Source organism: Dipodomys ordii, unplaced genomic scaffold (genome assembly GCF_000151885.1).
Source record: "Dipodomys ordii isolate 6190 unplaced genomic scaffold, Dord_2.0 Scaffold41, whole genome shotgun sequence".
Lineage (NCBI taxonomy): Eukaryota > Metazoa > Chordata > Mammalia > Rodentia > Heteromyidae > Dipodomys > Dipodomys ordii.
The window spans coordinates 3188540-3204483 of record NW_012267257.1 but is presented as its reverse complement, the minus strand read 5'-3'; the positions used below and the strand labels follow the sequence as shown (position 1 = coordinate 3204483).

At 36.9% G+C, this 15944-nt stretch overlaps 1 protein-coding gene across 1 annotated transcript in view; it reads left to right on the top strand.

Moving 5' to 3' along the window:
• The window catches only part of Itga1 (integrin, alpha 1), a 77674-nt gene extending 66232 nt beyond the window's left edge, over positions 1-11442 (top strand). Inside the window, exons 23-28 of the mRNA XM_013018510.1 lie at positions 1035-1148; positions 2845-2949; positions 3099-3203; positions 4362-4454; positions 6909-7025; positions 9658-11442. Of these exons, the coding sequence (XP_012873964.1) occupies positions 1035-1148; positions 2845-2949; positions 3099-3203; positions 4362-4454; positions 6909-7025; positions 9658-9702 (579 nt within the window). The 3' untranslated portion in view covers positions 9703-11442. The remainder of the gene's footprint in view (positions 1-1034; positions 1149-2844; positions 2950-3098; positions 3204-4361; positions 4455-6908; positions 7026-9657) is intronic.
• Positions 11443-15944: the final 4502 nt, after the last annotated feature.

Here is a 15944-nt window from a genome sequence, read left to right as displayed (position 1 = left end):
GCTCTACCACTGAGCCAACTTCCCAGCCCCAAAGACTTGCTGACTTCTTTCTTTTTGCTTATGTGGTGCTGAGGAATCGAACCCAGGGCCTCAGGCATGCAAGGCAAGCGCTCTACCACTGAGCCACCTTCCCAGCCCAAATGATCTGTTTTTGAAATAGTAATAATTATATTTTTAGTGACATGGTGGTTGTAACCTAGAGCCTTGTATATGGTAGTCAAGCTCTCTACCATTTGAACTACACTCTTAGTGGTCTTAATTACTTAAAGTATGTCTTTCTTAATTATGTTAAAATAATATAAAGTCTATATCTAGCATTTTTAATTACTTGGTTATATAGATTTTTTCTAGAAAATCATCTTAATTGTTAAGTCTTTTTATAGGGAAATTACAGACTGGGGTTTTTAAAGTTGATTCAAAGCATAATAATCCTTAAGTAAAATATTTTTAAATAGTGATATAGAGATATAGAGATTAAATATTGAAGTGTGTTTCTTAGTGTCAGTTAATGCCTTAATTTAAGAATTTACATATAACTTGTTAGAATATTAATATGTTAGAGATGATTGAGGGCCTTGCGGAATTATGACAAACTGAACTAAGGTAAGCAAAAATAAGTTAAATTGTTCCATGTCGATTAGGTAAGTGGACTTCCTTTCCAATTCCCCCAAACCCTCTTATGTTAGAAAAGATGTTGGGCATGTCAAGAAAATAATGAGTCAGGACAACTTTTCAGTTCTGATTTTCAGTTTATTCTGATTTTATTCTGATTTTTCATTTATTCTATATTCGAGTGGAGAATGGAAAAACAATGTGATTTATAGGTAATACAGGTTATCAACAATAGATTATTTTCTTGCTGGTTAAATTAAGCCAGTTCCCTAGGCAGGGTCATAAACTGTGTTCATTTAGAGAAATCAAAATTTTATACAACTTAATGAATTAAAAGCCAACATCTTTCATAAAGTGGACAGGAAGCTGTTGAAGGATAATGGTTTATGTTTTTTCTTCATCTTTTTTTTAAATCTCTGTAGATTAGAAAAAGGGGACATTTTCCAATGCCAGAACTTCAGCTGTCGGTTTCATTCCCTAATTTAACGTCTGATGGTTTTCCTGTCTTGTATCCAACTGGATGGTCCTCTTCCGATGTGAGTCACGAGCACATTGTAATCATGGCATTTCTGTTGACTTCCTCCTTTACAATTCAGCCCTTTATTCTGCACTTCCCTTGTGGTGGTGTGATCTAAGTAACATGGAGGGTCATTTGGAAATTTTAAAATAGCAACAACTTCACTGGTTATTTAGTAGGTAAAATAATTCTCTAGGACTGGTATAACAAATTACCAACCATTGGTGCTTAAAATTCATGGAACTTCATTCTTCACAGTTCTGAAGGCCAAAGGTCCAGAATGAGGTGTCAACTCAGTTGGTTCCCATAGAAATCTAAGGAGAATTTGTTCCATGCCTTCTTTCCTAGTTTCTGGCAGCTGCTGACATCTCAGTGCTCGCTGACTTCTAGCAGCCTAATTTTAGTCTCTGCCTCTGTCTTCAGGTGGCCTCCTTCTCTGAATTTCCATGTGCTCTCCTCTTTTCCATGTGCATTTTTGCACACTCATCATGGGATTTAGGGCCCTTGAAACCCAAGATCCTCTCATCTGCTGATCTTTAATTGAATTATCTCTGCAATGATTCTGTTTCCAAATGAGATTAATTTTACAGGTTCTGGGTGTTCCAACTTGGGTAAATCTTTTTGAAATCAATACCCATCCGAGTAGATATTAAAATTATTAATTCCCAATTTTTACCTGAAATCAACCACTTGAGTCACAAATCCACTTTAGGCTTTTTGCTGGTTAATTGGAGATAAGAGTCTCATGGACTTTCCTGCCCAGCCTGGCTTCAAACTACTAGCCACAGATCTCAGCCTTCTGAGTAGTTAGTGTTATAGGCATGAGCCCACTGGTGCCCAGCTGTTTGATACACTTTTAATTTGTTTGAGGTAGTCAAGTAATTCTGCAGACTTCCTGGTTACTCCTAGATACATAAAGCTGCATATAAAATAATAGAATGCTGGTTAATTACTGTAAACAATAGCAATATTGTACCCCCTGTATTTGTTCAGTAAGATTTTATGCCAGTTTATTATTATCTAGTGCTAAAACAGTAAGTATCCAATTAATGCATGCACAATTTTGGCATTTAACTATGGCTCTTCTCTACAGTTTAAAACAATAAGTATTCTCTACGATTAATGTATTATATGCATGCATGAAACTGTCATAATAAAACTTATTATTCTGCACACTGAAATCATACTAACAAGAATTGTTTAAAAATTAAAGCATTCTTGGAAACATGAAATAGCTACAGTAAAACTTATTTTGTAATCATTTATGTTTTCCTAAGGGCAAGAGAAAAATAAAACTCTGGAATTTCCCTATAATTCCCTCAAAGAATCCATCTGATGAAAAAAACTAACTTTTCAGTTGAGTTTCAATTTTTTTTTCTCTTGGTATTATGAGAATTTACAAGCTAATCTTTGAAGAAAACAATAGATTAAGGAGGATTCTACTCATAAAACAGTGAATCCTATTTGCATCCTTTCTTTTCCATAAGACCCTCCAGCACAACTCAAAATGCTGTGGTAACAGTTATTATTTTTGGAGGAGGTAGGATGGAAAGCTATAGCCTCTGCCTCACAATTTCTTCCATCCTGCACCCCACACAGATGCATTTTAACATATGGCACTGCTTGTCAATGTCAGCTTCTTCGTGTTACCGAACTCATTTGTTTTCCATTGACATTTGGCAATGGCTGATAAGAGAAATGTTTTCATTTCTTAGAATGCAAACTGCAGACCCCAGAGTCTTGAGGATCCTCTTGGAATCAACTCTGGAAAGAAAATGATCATATCAAAATCAGAAGATCTCAAACGAGGCACACTGCTGGTAAACTGAGTGTAATTTTTACCTTATGTGTTCTTTCCAAGTGGAATATGTTGATCATCAACTTAGGAACAACCATTTGAAGTATTTTAATATAGAATGTTTGATTCAATGTTAACAATACTAATATGTACATCTACACATTGACACAGGACTGCAGTACGTGTAAGCTTGCTACCATCACATGCAATTTTATCCCTTCTGACTTGAGCCAAGTGAACATTTCACTTATCTTGTGGAAACCAACTTTTATAAAAGTAAGTAGTTCTGTTGTTCTATGCAATTACCAAATCAAATTAACAAATATTCATGTATCATGTTACTTCGTATGTGTGGCACTGCCAGGGAAAGCAGATGAGGCTGGCTATGTCAGAAAATATGATCTAAGCCAAAGCTCTGCATTTCATCTTCTCTGTGCATTAATAGATAAGTTAGCTCCAACATCCTCTTGCAGATATAGAGCTATTGTCTCAGCCTTTTGCTTCATAGCATAGGAGAAAAATACCTGTCCACCACTAACCTTGTATCATTCGTTGTTTATCCCTCTCTTTATCCCTATGACAATCCTTGACATCATTAGCAAAGGACAGAGCTAGCATCTATTACGGATCTGTAAGACACCGTAAGAACTGGAGTTTGACTCTATGCAAACATACTTTAAAAGATAATTGACTCACTCCTGATGAAGCCAAACCTATCTAACAACAAACTACTTTAAAATGTATATTTTATTTATAGGGCTGGGGAGGTAGCTCAGTGGTAGGGTGCTTGTCTTGCATGGATGAGGCCCTTGGTTCAATTCCTCAGCACCACATAAGCAGAAAAAGCCAGAGTAGTACCATGGCTCAAGTAGTAGAGCCCTAGCTTTGAGCTAAAGAGCTGAGAGACAGCATCCAGGCCCAGAGTTCAGGCCCCACGACTGACAAAAACAAATTTTATTTAGTATTTTTATTTTTCTCTAAAGAAATAAAGACACCATTTTTTATCATATGGTTGCTGTTTTTTTTGTAAGTCATCAAATGTTGGATATTGGCAATTTTATACTTAACATAGATAAGTGCCAACATGTAAACTTTGTTACCAGCATTTAGCTATTTTATGCCTAGCTGTATTACAAGTAGGCAGAGGTGGAGATTTGTTTTTCAAAGAAAAAAATCTGAGTGGAAATTGTTTAAATTTTTTTTCCTATTCTATAAAGCCTATTCTTAACAAGGATCTCAGTGTGGATTAGGAAGAAATGCTAAGAAAGGAGGATGGATGCCCAGGCATCAGTTTCCACAGATCAGTGGACAATGACAGTGTTCGTGACTCTCAGGGGGAAAAAGGACCAATTTAATAACCACTCCTCAGATACAGCCAACTCTCATTTTGATTCACATAATTTGTTTTAAAAAAAACTCTAATCTGCTTTTCAGGCACATTTTTCCAGCTTAAATCTGACAATCAAGGGAGAACTTTGGAGTCAAAATGCATCTCTGGTTTTAAGTAGTAGCAACCAAAAAAGAGAGGTAAGTCCCACTGCCTGATTTAAAACCCTGATGCATTTCACCCATACGCATTTGTGACACAATGTTTTATAATTGTACGTAGTCCCACAGCACTGTCTGGTTCATCTTTGTGCAAGTGACAGCTACCATTTGCTTTCCACTTCATTAGCTTCAAATATGGTTTCAGTCTTCGTTGTAAGAAAGTGAAGAAATGATAGTATTTACAAGTAACCTGCCACGTTTGAATTTATTGCTTCCAACTGTCATAGTAACTATTGCAGGTTGTTTTCATTTTCAGCTTGATAGAAAATGCTGCATTTATGCTTTTCCTTCTTTAAAAACTGACAGCATAAAATGCAACTGATGTCTGAAGAACAGATAGAGAAAAATAATTTCCTTTTGCAGTGCCTTTTATACTGTACAGGAAAATGTGTGAACTTTTTAATGTTTCCTGTATTTGGTCAATGGTAAATTTGAAACTAACAACAAAAAATGTTAGAGATTCAGGCTGAGTCCTGAATTCAAGTGTGAGTGTCCCACTCTTGTCCTTTTATGAAATAAAGCCCAAGTAGTAGTTATAGATCAAGGTACTTAAGTGTGATTTCCCCTCTAGTCCTGGGGAGTTTAATGATCTCATGGGGATAAAAAGCTTCCAAAATTCAATTTGGAAGCTGCCTATGATTCTGATGGTATTGTACAATTACCTATTGCCAACCATTTCGATGTCAGTGATCGCTGATCACTACACAGTTCTAGACACAAAGAAGATACATACACAAAATGCTTATCATAAAGAGCTCTTGGCCCATCAATGCAAAATGAAAAGGCAATAGAGCAGTCAACAATTCACAAACATCTTTTTAAATAATGTATGTATGGATTTTATTAGAGGAGAAGCATTTTTGAGTCCTGAAAGTGTTGTCTTTAAAATGTTATAATTTTTATAATGTATTTTAACAATGTGGCTTTACCTGAATGTTAATTACAAATGCCCCTGTAGACATTTATTACACACTAAAGGAAAATTAAACCTATATTGATAAAATTACCAAAATTGCTCATTTTCTAATCATGTGATCTCTCTGCAGATCACATACCTTTATCTAGACTCCATATCCACATCTTAATTTCAGGACAATGTTACAGGCATGGTTAAAGTCTACCTCAATAGTCTGAATCTGCACTATTATTACCTTCTTCAGATTCCTGTGGCATAGGACTCAGAACAGACAAACTCCCAGAAGGTTAGGACACCACACTGAGAGGTCAGAGGAAGCTAAAAGCTACTGGAAGCTGCCTGTTTCACACTGAAGTCCACTTAAGTCCTAAATTATAAGTGACTGAGTGATGAATCAATTAGAAGAGACAGTACAGTACCATTAAAAGCACATTGTGATAGCTAAGCATATATGTGCTGGAAATGTGTGCATTTTATTGCATGAACATTGTATTTTCTTATCATTTGAATCATAGCCCATTTGAATTAGAATAGAGAGGTTTTGATTTTAACAATCTGTGACATTCCAGCCTAAATTGAAGCTACTGTGATAATGAACAAGACAACCTTTGGAATATAGTACTGTGGTTTGTTCTGAGTTAAAAGGAAATCTCCTGCCTCAAGTGTATTAAAAATCCCTTCTTCGAAAAGGAGAGGGTAGAACTAAAGGTCTGAACTTGGGGCTTTGTGCTTGCCAGGCAAGTACTCTATGACTTGAGCCACACTTCTTGTCCCTTTTGCTTTAGTCATTTTCTAAGTAGGGTCTAGCATTGTTTTCCTGGGCAAGTTTTGGATCACAATCCTGCTATACATGCTTCCCAGGAACCTAGGATTCCACAGAGGCATCACTGCAGCTGGCTTGTTGGTTTTTTTAATTTTTTTTTTTTGTTGTTGTTGTTGGTTATGGGGCTTGAACTCTGGGTTTGGGCGCTGTCCCTCAGCTCTTCAGCTCAAGGCGAGCGCTCTACCACTTGAGCTACAACACCACTTCCGGTTTTCTGAGTGTTTATTGGAGATAAGAGTTTCACAGACTTTCCTGCCCGGGCTGGCTTTGAATGGTGATCCTCAGATCTCAGCCTCCTGAGTAGCTAGGATTACAGGAGTGAGCCACCGGTGCTGGGCCTGGCTTGTTCTTTAAAATACATTCTCATTAACTTCTGATGTGGCTGGCCAGAACTACAATCCTCTTACTTCTGCTTTCCACGTAGCTTGGATTATAGGCACAAGCCACTATACTGGATGGACAATTCTATGTATGAGATCCTGGAAAATAAAATATTAAGTAATTTTCAGTGATAGGAATACATTTGAGGAGATTTAGAAGATATTGAAGGGCATATTCAAATGCAAACTCAATGTTTCCTCTGTAAGCAATAGTGAGGTTAAATATGCTGTTTGGTAGAAAAATATAGCCTACTCAGAGTTCTAGTTTGAATAAGTGTTTATCGATGTTAATGGCCTTGTTTAATAATTTTCAGCTTGCTATTCAAATATCCAAAGATGGACTCCCAGGCAGAGTGCCACTGTGGGTTATCCTCTTGAGTGCATTTGCCGGGCTGTTGCTGCTGCTCCTGCTGATACTTCTTCTCTGGAAGGTAAGCCTCAAAGTCCCTTTAGCTCTATTCTTGTCACCAGCAAGCTGAGGAACTTACCTAGGTTGTGAGATGTATGTCGTAATAAAACAAACTTTGAAATAACCAAGATAAAATTTTAAAATTATATTTCATAGAAAGTGTACAACTTCGTTTTACTTTTAAAAAGAAAAATATAGACCCTATTTTGCGATAGACATATGCAATAAATCAATGGGGGATCTCTTTGGAGGTTAAGATTATCAATGAATGTTTAAAAATTTTTAACATCTATATTACTTTTTAAGCAGAGAATAATGGAAACCCCCTTTTATAAAAAATAAAATTTGAACTCCTATATAACTTTAAGAACATAAAAGCATCAAGCTTACCTAAATCACAGAACTCTGTATCTTAAATACTAAATACTTATAATATATAAGCAAGCATACCACATTTTATGCAATACTTGTATATTTGATGGTTGATTTACTGATTCATTGATGTAAGAATGTTCTTAAAGTTTCTAAGACTCCTGTTTCAAATCCTTTCATGAATTTAAGTGATTCTATTTTCTGTCCGGTTAGTCTGGACATTTACATAGGTATTTTGTTTAAGCTGAGAAGTTTAAAACTTTACAAACAGCTGTATAAAACTTTTCAAACAGCCAGGTGGCCGGGCGCCGGTGGCTCACGCCTGTAATCCTAGCTACTCAGGAGGCTGAGATCTGAGGATCGCGGTTCAAAGCCAACCCGGGCAGGAGAGACCGTGAGACTCCTATCTCCAATAAACCACTAGAAAACTGGAAGTGGTGCTGTAGCTCAAGTGGTAGAGCGCTCGCCTTGAGCTGGAGAGCTGAGGGACAGCGCCCAGGCCCAGAGTTCAAGCCCTACAACCCCCACCCCAAAAAAAAAATCAAACAGCCAGGTGCCAGTGGCTCATGCCTGTAATCCTACCTATTCAGGAAACTGAGATCTTAGGACCAAGGTTCAAAGCCAGCCCAGGCAGGAAAGTTCTGAGGCTCTTATCTCCAATTAACCACCAGAAAACCAGAAGCGAGACTGTGGCTCAAGTGGGAGAGCCCTTGCCTTGAGCTGAAGAGCTCAGGGTCATTGCCCAGGCCCAGAGTTCAAGCTCCAGGACCACCAACACCAACATTTTTTCAAACAATCTGGGATAGTAGCTTTCGCAATCCATTTAGTGAAGAATAAAATCCCATAGAAAAGTTGAACTTAATGCTTTTTCCAATTAAATATAAAATCATCACATATTCTAGCATAATATATTCCTGTGTTTTACTCCTTGTTACATGGTTGAACAATGTTGAAATAGAGATTATAGCTACACATGTGTTTTTCTAATACATGACCAACCAATCACTTAAAAAAAAATAAAATGGCAGCTTTCTCTCCCAACAGATTACACATGGTTTCTTCGGTCTTTTGTTATTCTTCTCCAATGACTAACTTTATCTTTGGGGAGTGACTACTAGAGGAAAATGCCAGCAAGCCTATGCTGAAGATAGAGACAAGTGACATTCATTTCAGTTGACATTTAATTCAGTTGGTAGTCTCCCTGGTCTTTCTCTAGCAAAGTCCCCAAAACAGAACCCTCAAACATTCAATACTCAGTTGCTCTGAAGTCAGACACCGGTGTTCTGTAATGCCTGGCTTTGCCACACTGTGGCACTCAAGGCCTATTCATCAGACAGGAAGTGTTTTCTTCCTTTATGAGCACCTCTCCAACAGACCAAGCTGATGATTTCTTTTGGTCTGGTTTTTGGTGGGAGCATTCCTTTTGCTGGAATACTTTTAGGAAATCACTGTCAAGAAAAGAGAAAAGGCAGAGTGGACATTTGCATAGATTCTCTCTGGCCTCATACCATTAGTTGTTTTAGACAAACAAAAGAGGAATTTGCATCCACCTGTTTTGTGGTCTCTACTCTGGAAAGGCATACCTACAAAGATAAGCACATGTTTCCATCCAGTAAACTTTTTAAGCCCCAAAGAAAGTTATTTAACAAACTTTGCGCTGTCCTTGTATTTTTTTCTTGTTTGAAACTTCATAGTGATTTTCCACTGATTTACAGTAAAAGCCAAAGTACCTCCCATAACCTCCAAGACTTTACATAGTACATCAGCTTGTGTCTGTTAGTATTTTGCCCCACTAGGCTGTAAGCTCCAAAAGGGAGCCTACAGAGATATCAGAAATCTCCCTGACATTTCCTATCCAATGTGCACTTGCCACATTCACCAACTCTAACAGCTTCTACATATGACTATCAGTAACTTGGTGAAATTTTTTCTGCCACATCCATGAGGAAATAAATAAGTAAATAAATAACAAAGTACCAGCAGCTTCAGTTTGTATGCCTCCCAAAATATTTCCCAGAACTCTGTAAGTAAGTTAAATATTTGTAGGATTTTTTTGCTAGAAGACATGATTTAATAAATGAAAAGTCAAAAGTAAAAAAGCAATCTGAATAAATATCATTTATTGACATTAAATATGAATAGACCAATGAAAATATTTTCTCCATTATCTGAATTAGTTGTATGCCCATATTTGCAAATATATTATTAAATTAGATTCTACATAGAGACTAATGATTACCTCAATTAAAATAACTGTGTTGTGTTTTGTATTTTTTCCACAGATTGGTTTCTTCAAAAGACCACTAAAGAAGAAAATGGAGAAATGAAATATTTTTCAAGAGAAAATGAAAAACAATTACTCAATGATCCATGTTCCTCAGGTTAGCCTCAAACATGTGACAAGAAATCTACAAAAAGAAAAAAACACCAAAGACAGAGTCACATAACTCTATGCAATCCAACAAAGATTCATCACATAGGAAATAACAGATCAAGCTGGATCCAAAAACAGTACCAAAAATATATGTATATTTTTAAGTGATGAAACTTATTTTAAAAGATTACTCATTTTTGTTGAGTAGTAAATAACAGTGTTTTTAAGAAGAATCAATATGAATATGTTTATTTGTTAAATCACCACCACCCAAAGTATTTAAGAAAATACACAAATAACTTTATTATCACAGAAGCATTTATTTTTCAAATTATTCTTTGTTTCCCTGATTGTGGACAGATATTCACCGTTAGCATGATAGGTCACACTTGTATGGCCCAGAAAAATGATTGCCTGAAAAAAAAACCACTTCTCCAAGCATAAATGTAAAACTAATAAAGGTCCCTTAATAGAATCCATATACAATATTGGCTGAAAACAGAACTAAATCACAACAAATTCATTCAGCATCTTTGTGTTGGGTTCTTTAGTTCCCATGTGACTGGAAAATAGTGCAATTTGAGATAAAATTCTATGTAGAATGAATATACCAGATAGAGTTGTTTAAAAACAAGTGCACTGAATGGAATAGATTAATCTTTTACAGAATGTGCTTAATTTTTAAAACATAGCTCTAAAATGCAAAAGTCTATATAGAATTTAAAGCACAATAAGTAGTTTTGTGGAGTATCACAGTGAGCTGTCATGAAAAGCATATTATGCATGGATCATGCCATGGAGGATTCTGGATGGAGGATACATGGCAGCAGAAATAAAGGCCTCCTGAAGTACTGAAGTCTTTGCGGCGCAGCCCATGAATGCAAGTGGGCACCTCTAGGGTGCCAGTTATAAAGCAGGATCATCATCAGCTCATTGGTACAGAGTTCATTCCACGCCCCTGCCCCAAGCTGTGAGAATACATTTGTTTTTAATTTTTTAAAGGCATTTAACTTTCCAAACACATTTCTTATTTCTTTTATAAAAAGGCAGTATGCCATATCTGTATTGCATTCTACCAATAACTCATTGCTTTTGATTGTGGCATATTAATATTTAAGTAGAACCCCAGAAAATGTATTTTGAAGAATTTCTGCCTTGAAAAAGCTCAAAGCAACCAAAAGATATCACACCTTTATGTATTTTTTTAGTATAGTTTCTCTGACTCTGCTGTGGCATAAGCTTCCAAGTCGCTCCTGATTTTAAGAAAATAACAAAAATTGAATGTATAGTAGCTGCATGTGTGAAATACTGCTGTACAATTTGCCGGTACTTCTGCAATACCTGCTACTCCACTGGATTTACCATCACAACACCAGACAGCAAAGCAACAGAGAAACTGGATATCAGAGGCTTAATGCAAAAAAAAACAAAACAAAACAACAACAAAAAAAAAACAGCCTAGTTTCTGAAGAATTACCTGAAGACTCAGATTCTGCCTACCTCTTGGCTCTCCACCTTTACAACTAAGACCCTGAAAACTAAAGATATAAACCAGAGAGATGCCAAGGATATCAGTAGCTGGAAGAAAGAAGATATTTCCTCTATCCTCCATACTTCTTTGTTCTGAGTTCAGAAACCATTCTTCCCACTGGCTATTTCTTTGCCAAATAAAACTCAGGGTTTCTCTTTTTCAGTTCCCAAGTGTCCACTGCCAGCGCTTACCTGCTTAGCAGAACTGCTTCTCTCTCAGCATCATCTAAGAAGCAAATCAAAATATAAATTTAGGTTTATTCTTGGAATCTGTGACTTCTAGGGAAAGCATGCACTGAAGTATGAGTGTGTATATATTTAACCTAAATACATTGTTTAGCCAAAGAGAAAACAATAAGGAATTCTGGTCTTTTAAGAAAATAGAGGAAGAGCTATTTAGCTAGATCAAATAGCTATCCCGCCATTTGTCTATCACAATTTTAGCATAAGTCATTCTTAGTTATTAGTAGACTATTTAATGAACCAGTGATCTCATTTCCCTACTGTTCTGACTTATACTGTTATGTGACTTATGCACTTACATACATGTACATATGTATTAAAGACCATATATCCAACTCACACTAACTAACAGGGTTTTGAAAACACAAAAGCTACACCAGCAACAAAAGTTGAGTTTCTCTACTTTTCATATAATATTCATTTTCATTAAATTTAGGTTTAGCTAACATTTTAATGACTGTCTAAAACCATAAATGCAGAGACTATAATTTTTTAATGTTCCAATCAACTTTGTGTGAATATTCTAGGGCCTATAATTGCATTTTCAAACAATTAATAGGACAAATAGGTGATGTTTCAGACTTTTTTGAACTTAAAAGCTAAGGTAAATTTCCAAAAACTTTCTTTTTAACTTCACTATTTTTTTTAATGGAATCTAGCCAAAACTGTATATACCATCCTTTTCATGACCAAACTTTTGAGAATATATTGGTAAATTACTTAACAATTTTTTCTCCAGGAGAAATAAAACCATACCCATCCTTATTATTTTCCAAGTTACTTCTTAACTATTTTCAGACTATGAACATGACCCTAAAGATCTTACCAAATTCCTGGAAATGTGTGTCTGCTCTCATGAACCATGAGTTCATTTCAGCACACCATTAAAGTAGATCACATGGCTGATCCACAAATGTGTTGTGCTTATATATACATACCTAAACACACCTATGAATTGTATCCATCTCAGCAAAGTATAATGCTATTAAATTGCCTATTCTTTATCATTTGTAAAAGTCTAACCTTCCTTTAATATTAGTGAAATGATAGAAGTTTACAAAGGAAGGAAGAGACTTAAGTTCTTAAAACTAATTCCTGAGGGGAGAAAAAGAGATATGAAGGTTGGTTCACAGTGAAAATCAGAGCCATTCAATAGGCACAAAAAAACCTGTTGCTTTTTTTGGAGGAATCCATAGCCTTTCAGGCACTAGAGCAAAAGGTCTTCCTGTATAACTATTTTTAACTTTTAAGAACCAATTTAAACTTCAATGGTCCAAATTGTTAAGCTACTTTTGTCTGAGCAATTTGGACTTCAAATACATTCTGTGTAAGGTGTGCTTGAAAAGAGACATGGAGGAGAGATACTTTAGCCAAGTTGGACCATCATCATATTATCTATAGCTGCATGGGTGTATTTACATAAGCAATTGCCGTTTTCTCTTTTCCTTCTATCAATTAGAAAACAGAAATACTTGCACTCAGAGAAAAACTGCTTGGCTTGTAATAGAGCATTGCTGCATTGTGGTAGCAGTTCGCTGAAGCCATGCCCACAATTTTCCCGAGGTCCCAAGCCTATGCCCTGTGCATGGCAGTTCATTGGCTTCTGTGAAGTGTGCTTTCCACAGGCAACGTCTTCACTGAATGTTACATCTCCGCGTGCATTGCCTTCTTGTCTGCTCAGGAAGTAAATGAGAGAAGATCCAGGCTCAGAACCTGTCCCAAAATGGCTTTTGGCAAGTAAAGCCTTAAAAGGAAAATGGTTCCTTATTTGTTTTCAAAACCTCTCATGCCCCTCCCAGTCCTTTCCCCAAAGGGCAGTTTTTTTAGAGAGACTACTGAAGGAAAAGTCTGTTAATAGAACAATTGCTATTTGCTGTAAATACCAGCTTCAGTGAAATAACATTGAAACAGGGTTTCCAACCTCGTTTCCCTGTTGTTCCCCCAAGGGTTGACATGGCATAATGTAGCAGAGACAACGTGAAATGGATTTCAGAGATACAGCTGCACAGAGAGATTTATAGCCATGCAGGATCACGTCAGAGCAGAATTACTTCCTCACCCAGTCTAAAAACTGAAAGCAGGGCTTTATCCCCAAACTGATGCTAATAATTTTAACTTAAACGTACAAGTTAATTCCCACCCCCAAACATTCAAATGCAAACAGCTTCAAGGTGAGAACTCTCTGCCTTGTAACCAGGCTGTTGTCTCTAAATTCCTCCGACAGAGAAATCTCTAAAGCACCACTGGATGTTTATCATGTCAGCTCTGCAGTGGAAGGAAGGCCAGAGCATGTTACAGAAGGCTAACATGTGCGGCCAGGTGTCTAGCTCAGTGATTGAGTGCTGTCTGGCATGTGTGAAACCCCAGGGTTTGATTCGCAGCATGGCAGCGTTTGGGGGAGGGGAAGTATATGACATGACACTATTTCCCAAATGGGGGCGCAGTTGCAATACCCTTTTGTGTAGAAAATAAAAACATTGAGAAACTGACCCTTCGTAATCTAGTGAACAAATCGGCATCTTTTTGCCTCATGACTTAATCTTGATTTTAGAAATTCAGAATAAGGACTTTTAACCATCAAAATTAAGGAGAAATAAAGTAGTCTATAGGCTCATGAAACCCAGCTCAGTTGTCCCCCAGACATCTGGCACTCCAGAAGTTTAGTTGCTGAGTGATGGGAGTGGCCCTTTCTGCTATGGTAAGAAGCCTGGTTAACTCTGTTCTCAGGCCTGAAGCTAGCTTCTTCCATCAGACACACGGAAGCAGCACTCCTTGCTAAAGTTCACTCCACCGAAAAGTATGCAAGGGTCAGTCACATCTCTTGGACACTATTTTAAGATCAGCTTATTTGGTTTTTGTTTGATATATAGCAAAACCTTTCTCTAGTCCTTAACACAAGACTTTCTTGCGTCTTCTTCTTGCAAAGTTGGAGCACTGTGATGCTAGGAAGATGGAACAGAGAAGCCAGAGCCTATTGGCAGGATTCACCCCCTTCTGTCATCAGGTTGCTTTTCTCTCAACCACTATGGGCATGTTTTGTTCTGGTCCGGGGTTAATGTGTCAGGACATTCCTTCTATGCCTTGTGCCCTTATGTAGCATCTTTGATGCTGGGATATTACCTTTGTTGGTGAGCTAAGACGAAGAAGTCTTTTATCTGTCACCTTGTGCAAATCATGTCAATTAACTAGGGACCAAGTGATACTCATTACTATGATTACGTTTGGCTTGTTGCATATTTCACATAACATTCTTGTGAAAGAAAGTACAACATTTTAGAGGCACCTCTCCCACAATCTGAGACTTGATACCTAAGGATGTACTATAGTGTGGTCTATACAGCTAAGCTGGGGACAAAAACATTTTTTAAAAAATCCTCTGGTTACCATCCAAATGATCCCTGATTGGGCTGTTGAGCTGGTTCCTCTTGACATTACCTGTCCCTCATGCCTACTTTTAAAGAGGTAGAGACAGGTTGGGGTACAAAAAGAGTAAACCCAGTTTCCTCTTTCCTCCATGGAGATGACAAACACAAGGGAACCAACACAGAGAGATCCTGTGCCAAGGTAACATTTTGAGCTTATATAATTAGGAGTATCTGAAAGGGTAAAAGAGCACTTATATCCTATGTTGACATATCCTGTACACTGAATTGAAATCAAGCTTTGATATTTTTGTATAATCCTATCTTATGTATCAGACAAGAAATAAGGATGAAGGAGAACATGAAACTATTTATCTTTTCTATAGCCTTATTCTTCAGACTACCCTAAGCCTCTGAGACCCCATGGTCCCTACCCACAATACTAGAATATGTACTTGCAGATATAAATTATTAAGTGAGAGCTAAAGTATATTCTTATCTGCACATTAACCAGGGCTAATTTCCTAAAACTTAGTATACTTTAGACTCAAGTAAAATTGTCAGTTGAGGCAGAGGCTCAGAGCCGCTTCTTTCTAGAACCATTTCATAAAGAATATACTGATAATGTGGTATGTCTGGGACACCTGATGCTTTTATTCACGATGTAACAGAGGCTCCACTTCCTGAATTGCCAGCATCAGCCTGTAGAAATGGTGCCCTGTGTGTTTACTGTGAGGTTGCAAAATGGTTAATGGATGGCAAAGCCATTTGTATCCATTGTATTCATTGCATTTAATAGCAACTGTCCTGAAGCATCTGTCGTACTCATTTCCAATACATTTTCCTTATGATTTATCATAAACTATATTGCATTACCCATTATTTTTACTTATCTTGCACTGAACCATTAAAATGAATAGCTTACCAAGAGCATGTGTATTTCCATAAGACTAGGACAAATTTGTTAGAAGTAAGTGTATGATGGTATACATCTTTGCTGGGAGTAATAATTTATTACATGCCTAATTTCAGTGTGTGTGTGTGTGTGTGTGTGTGTGTG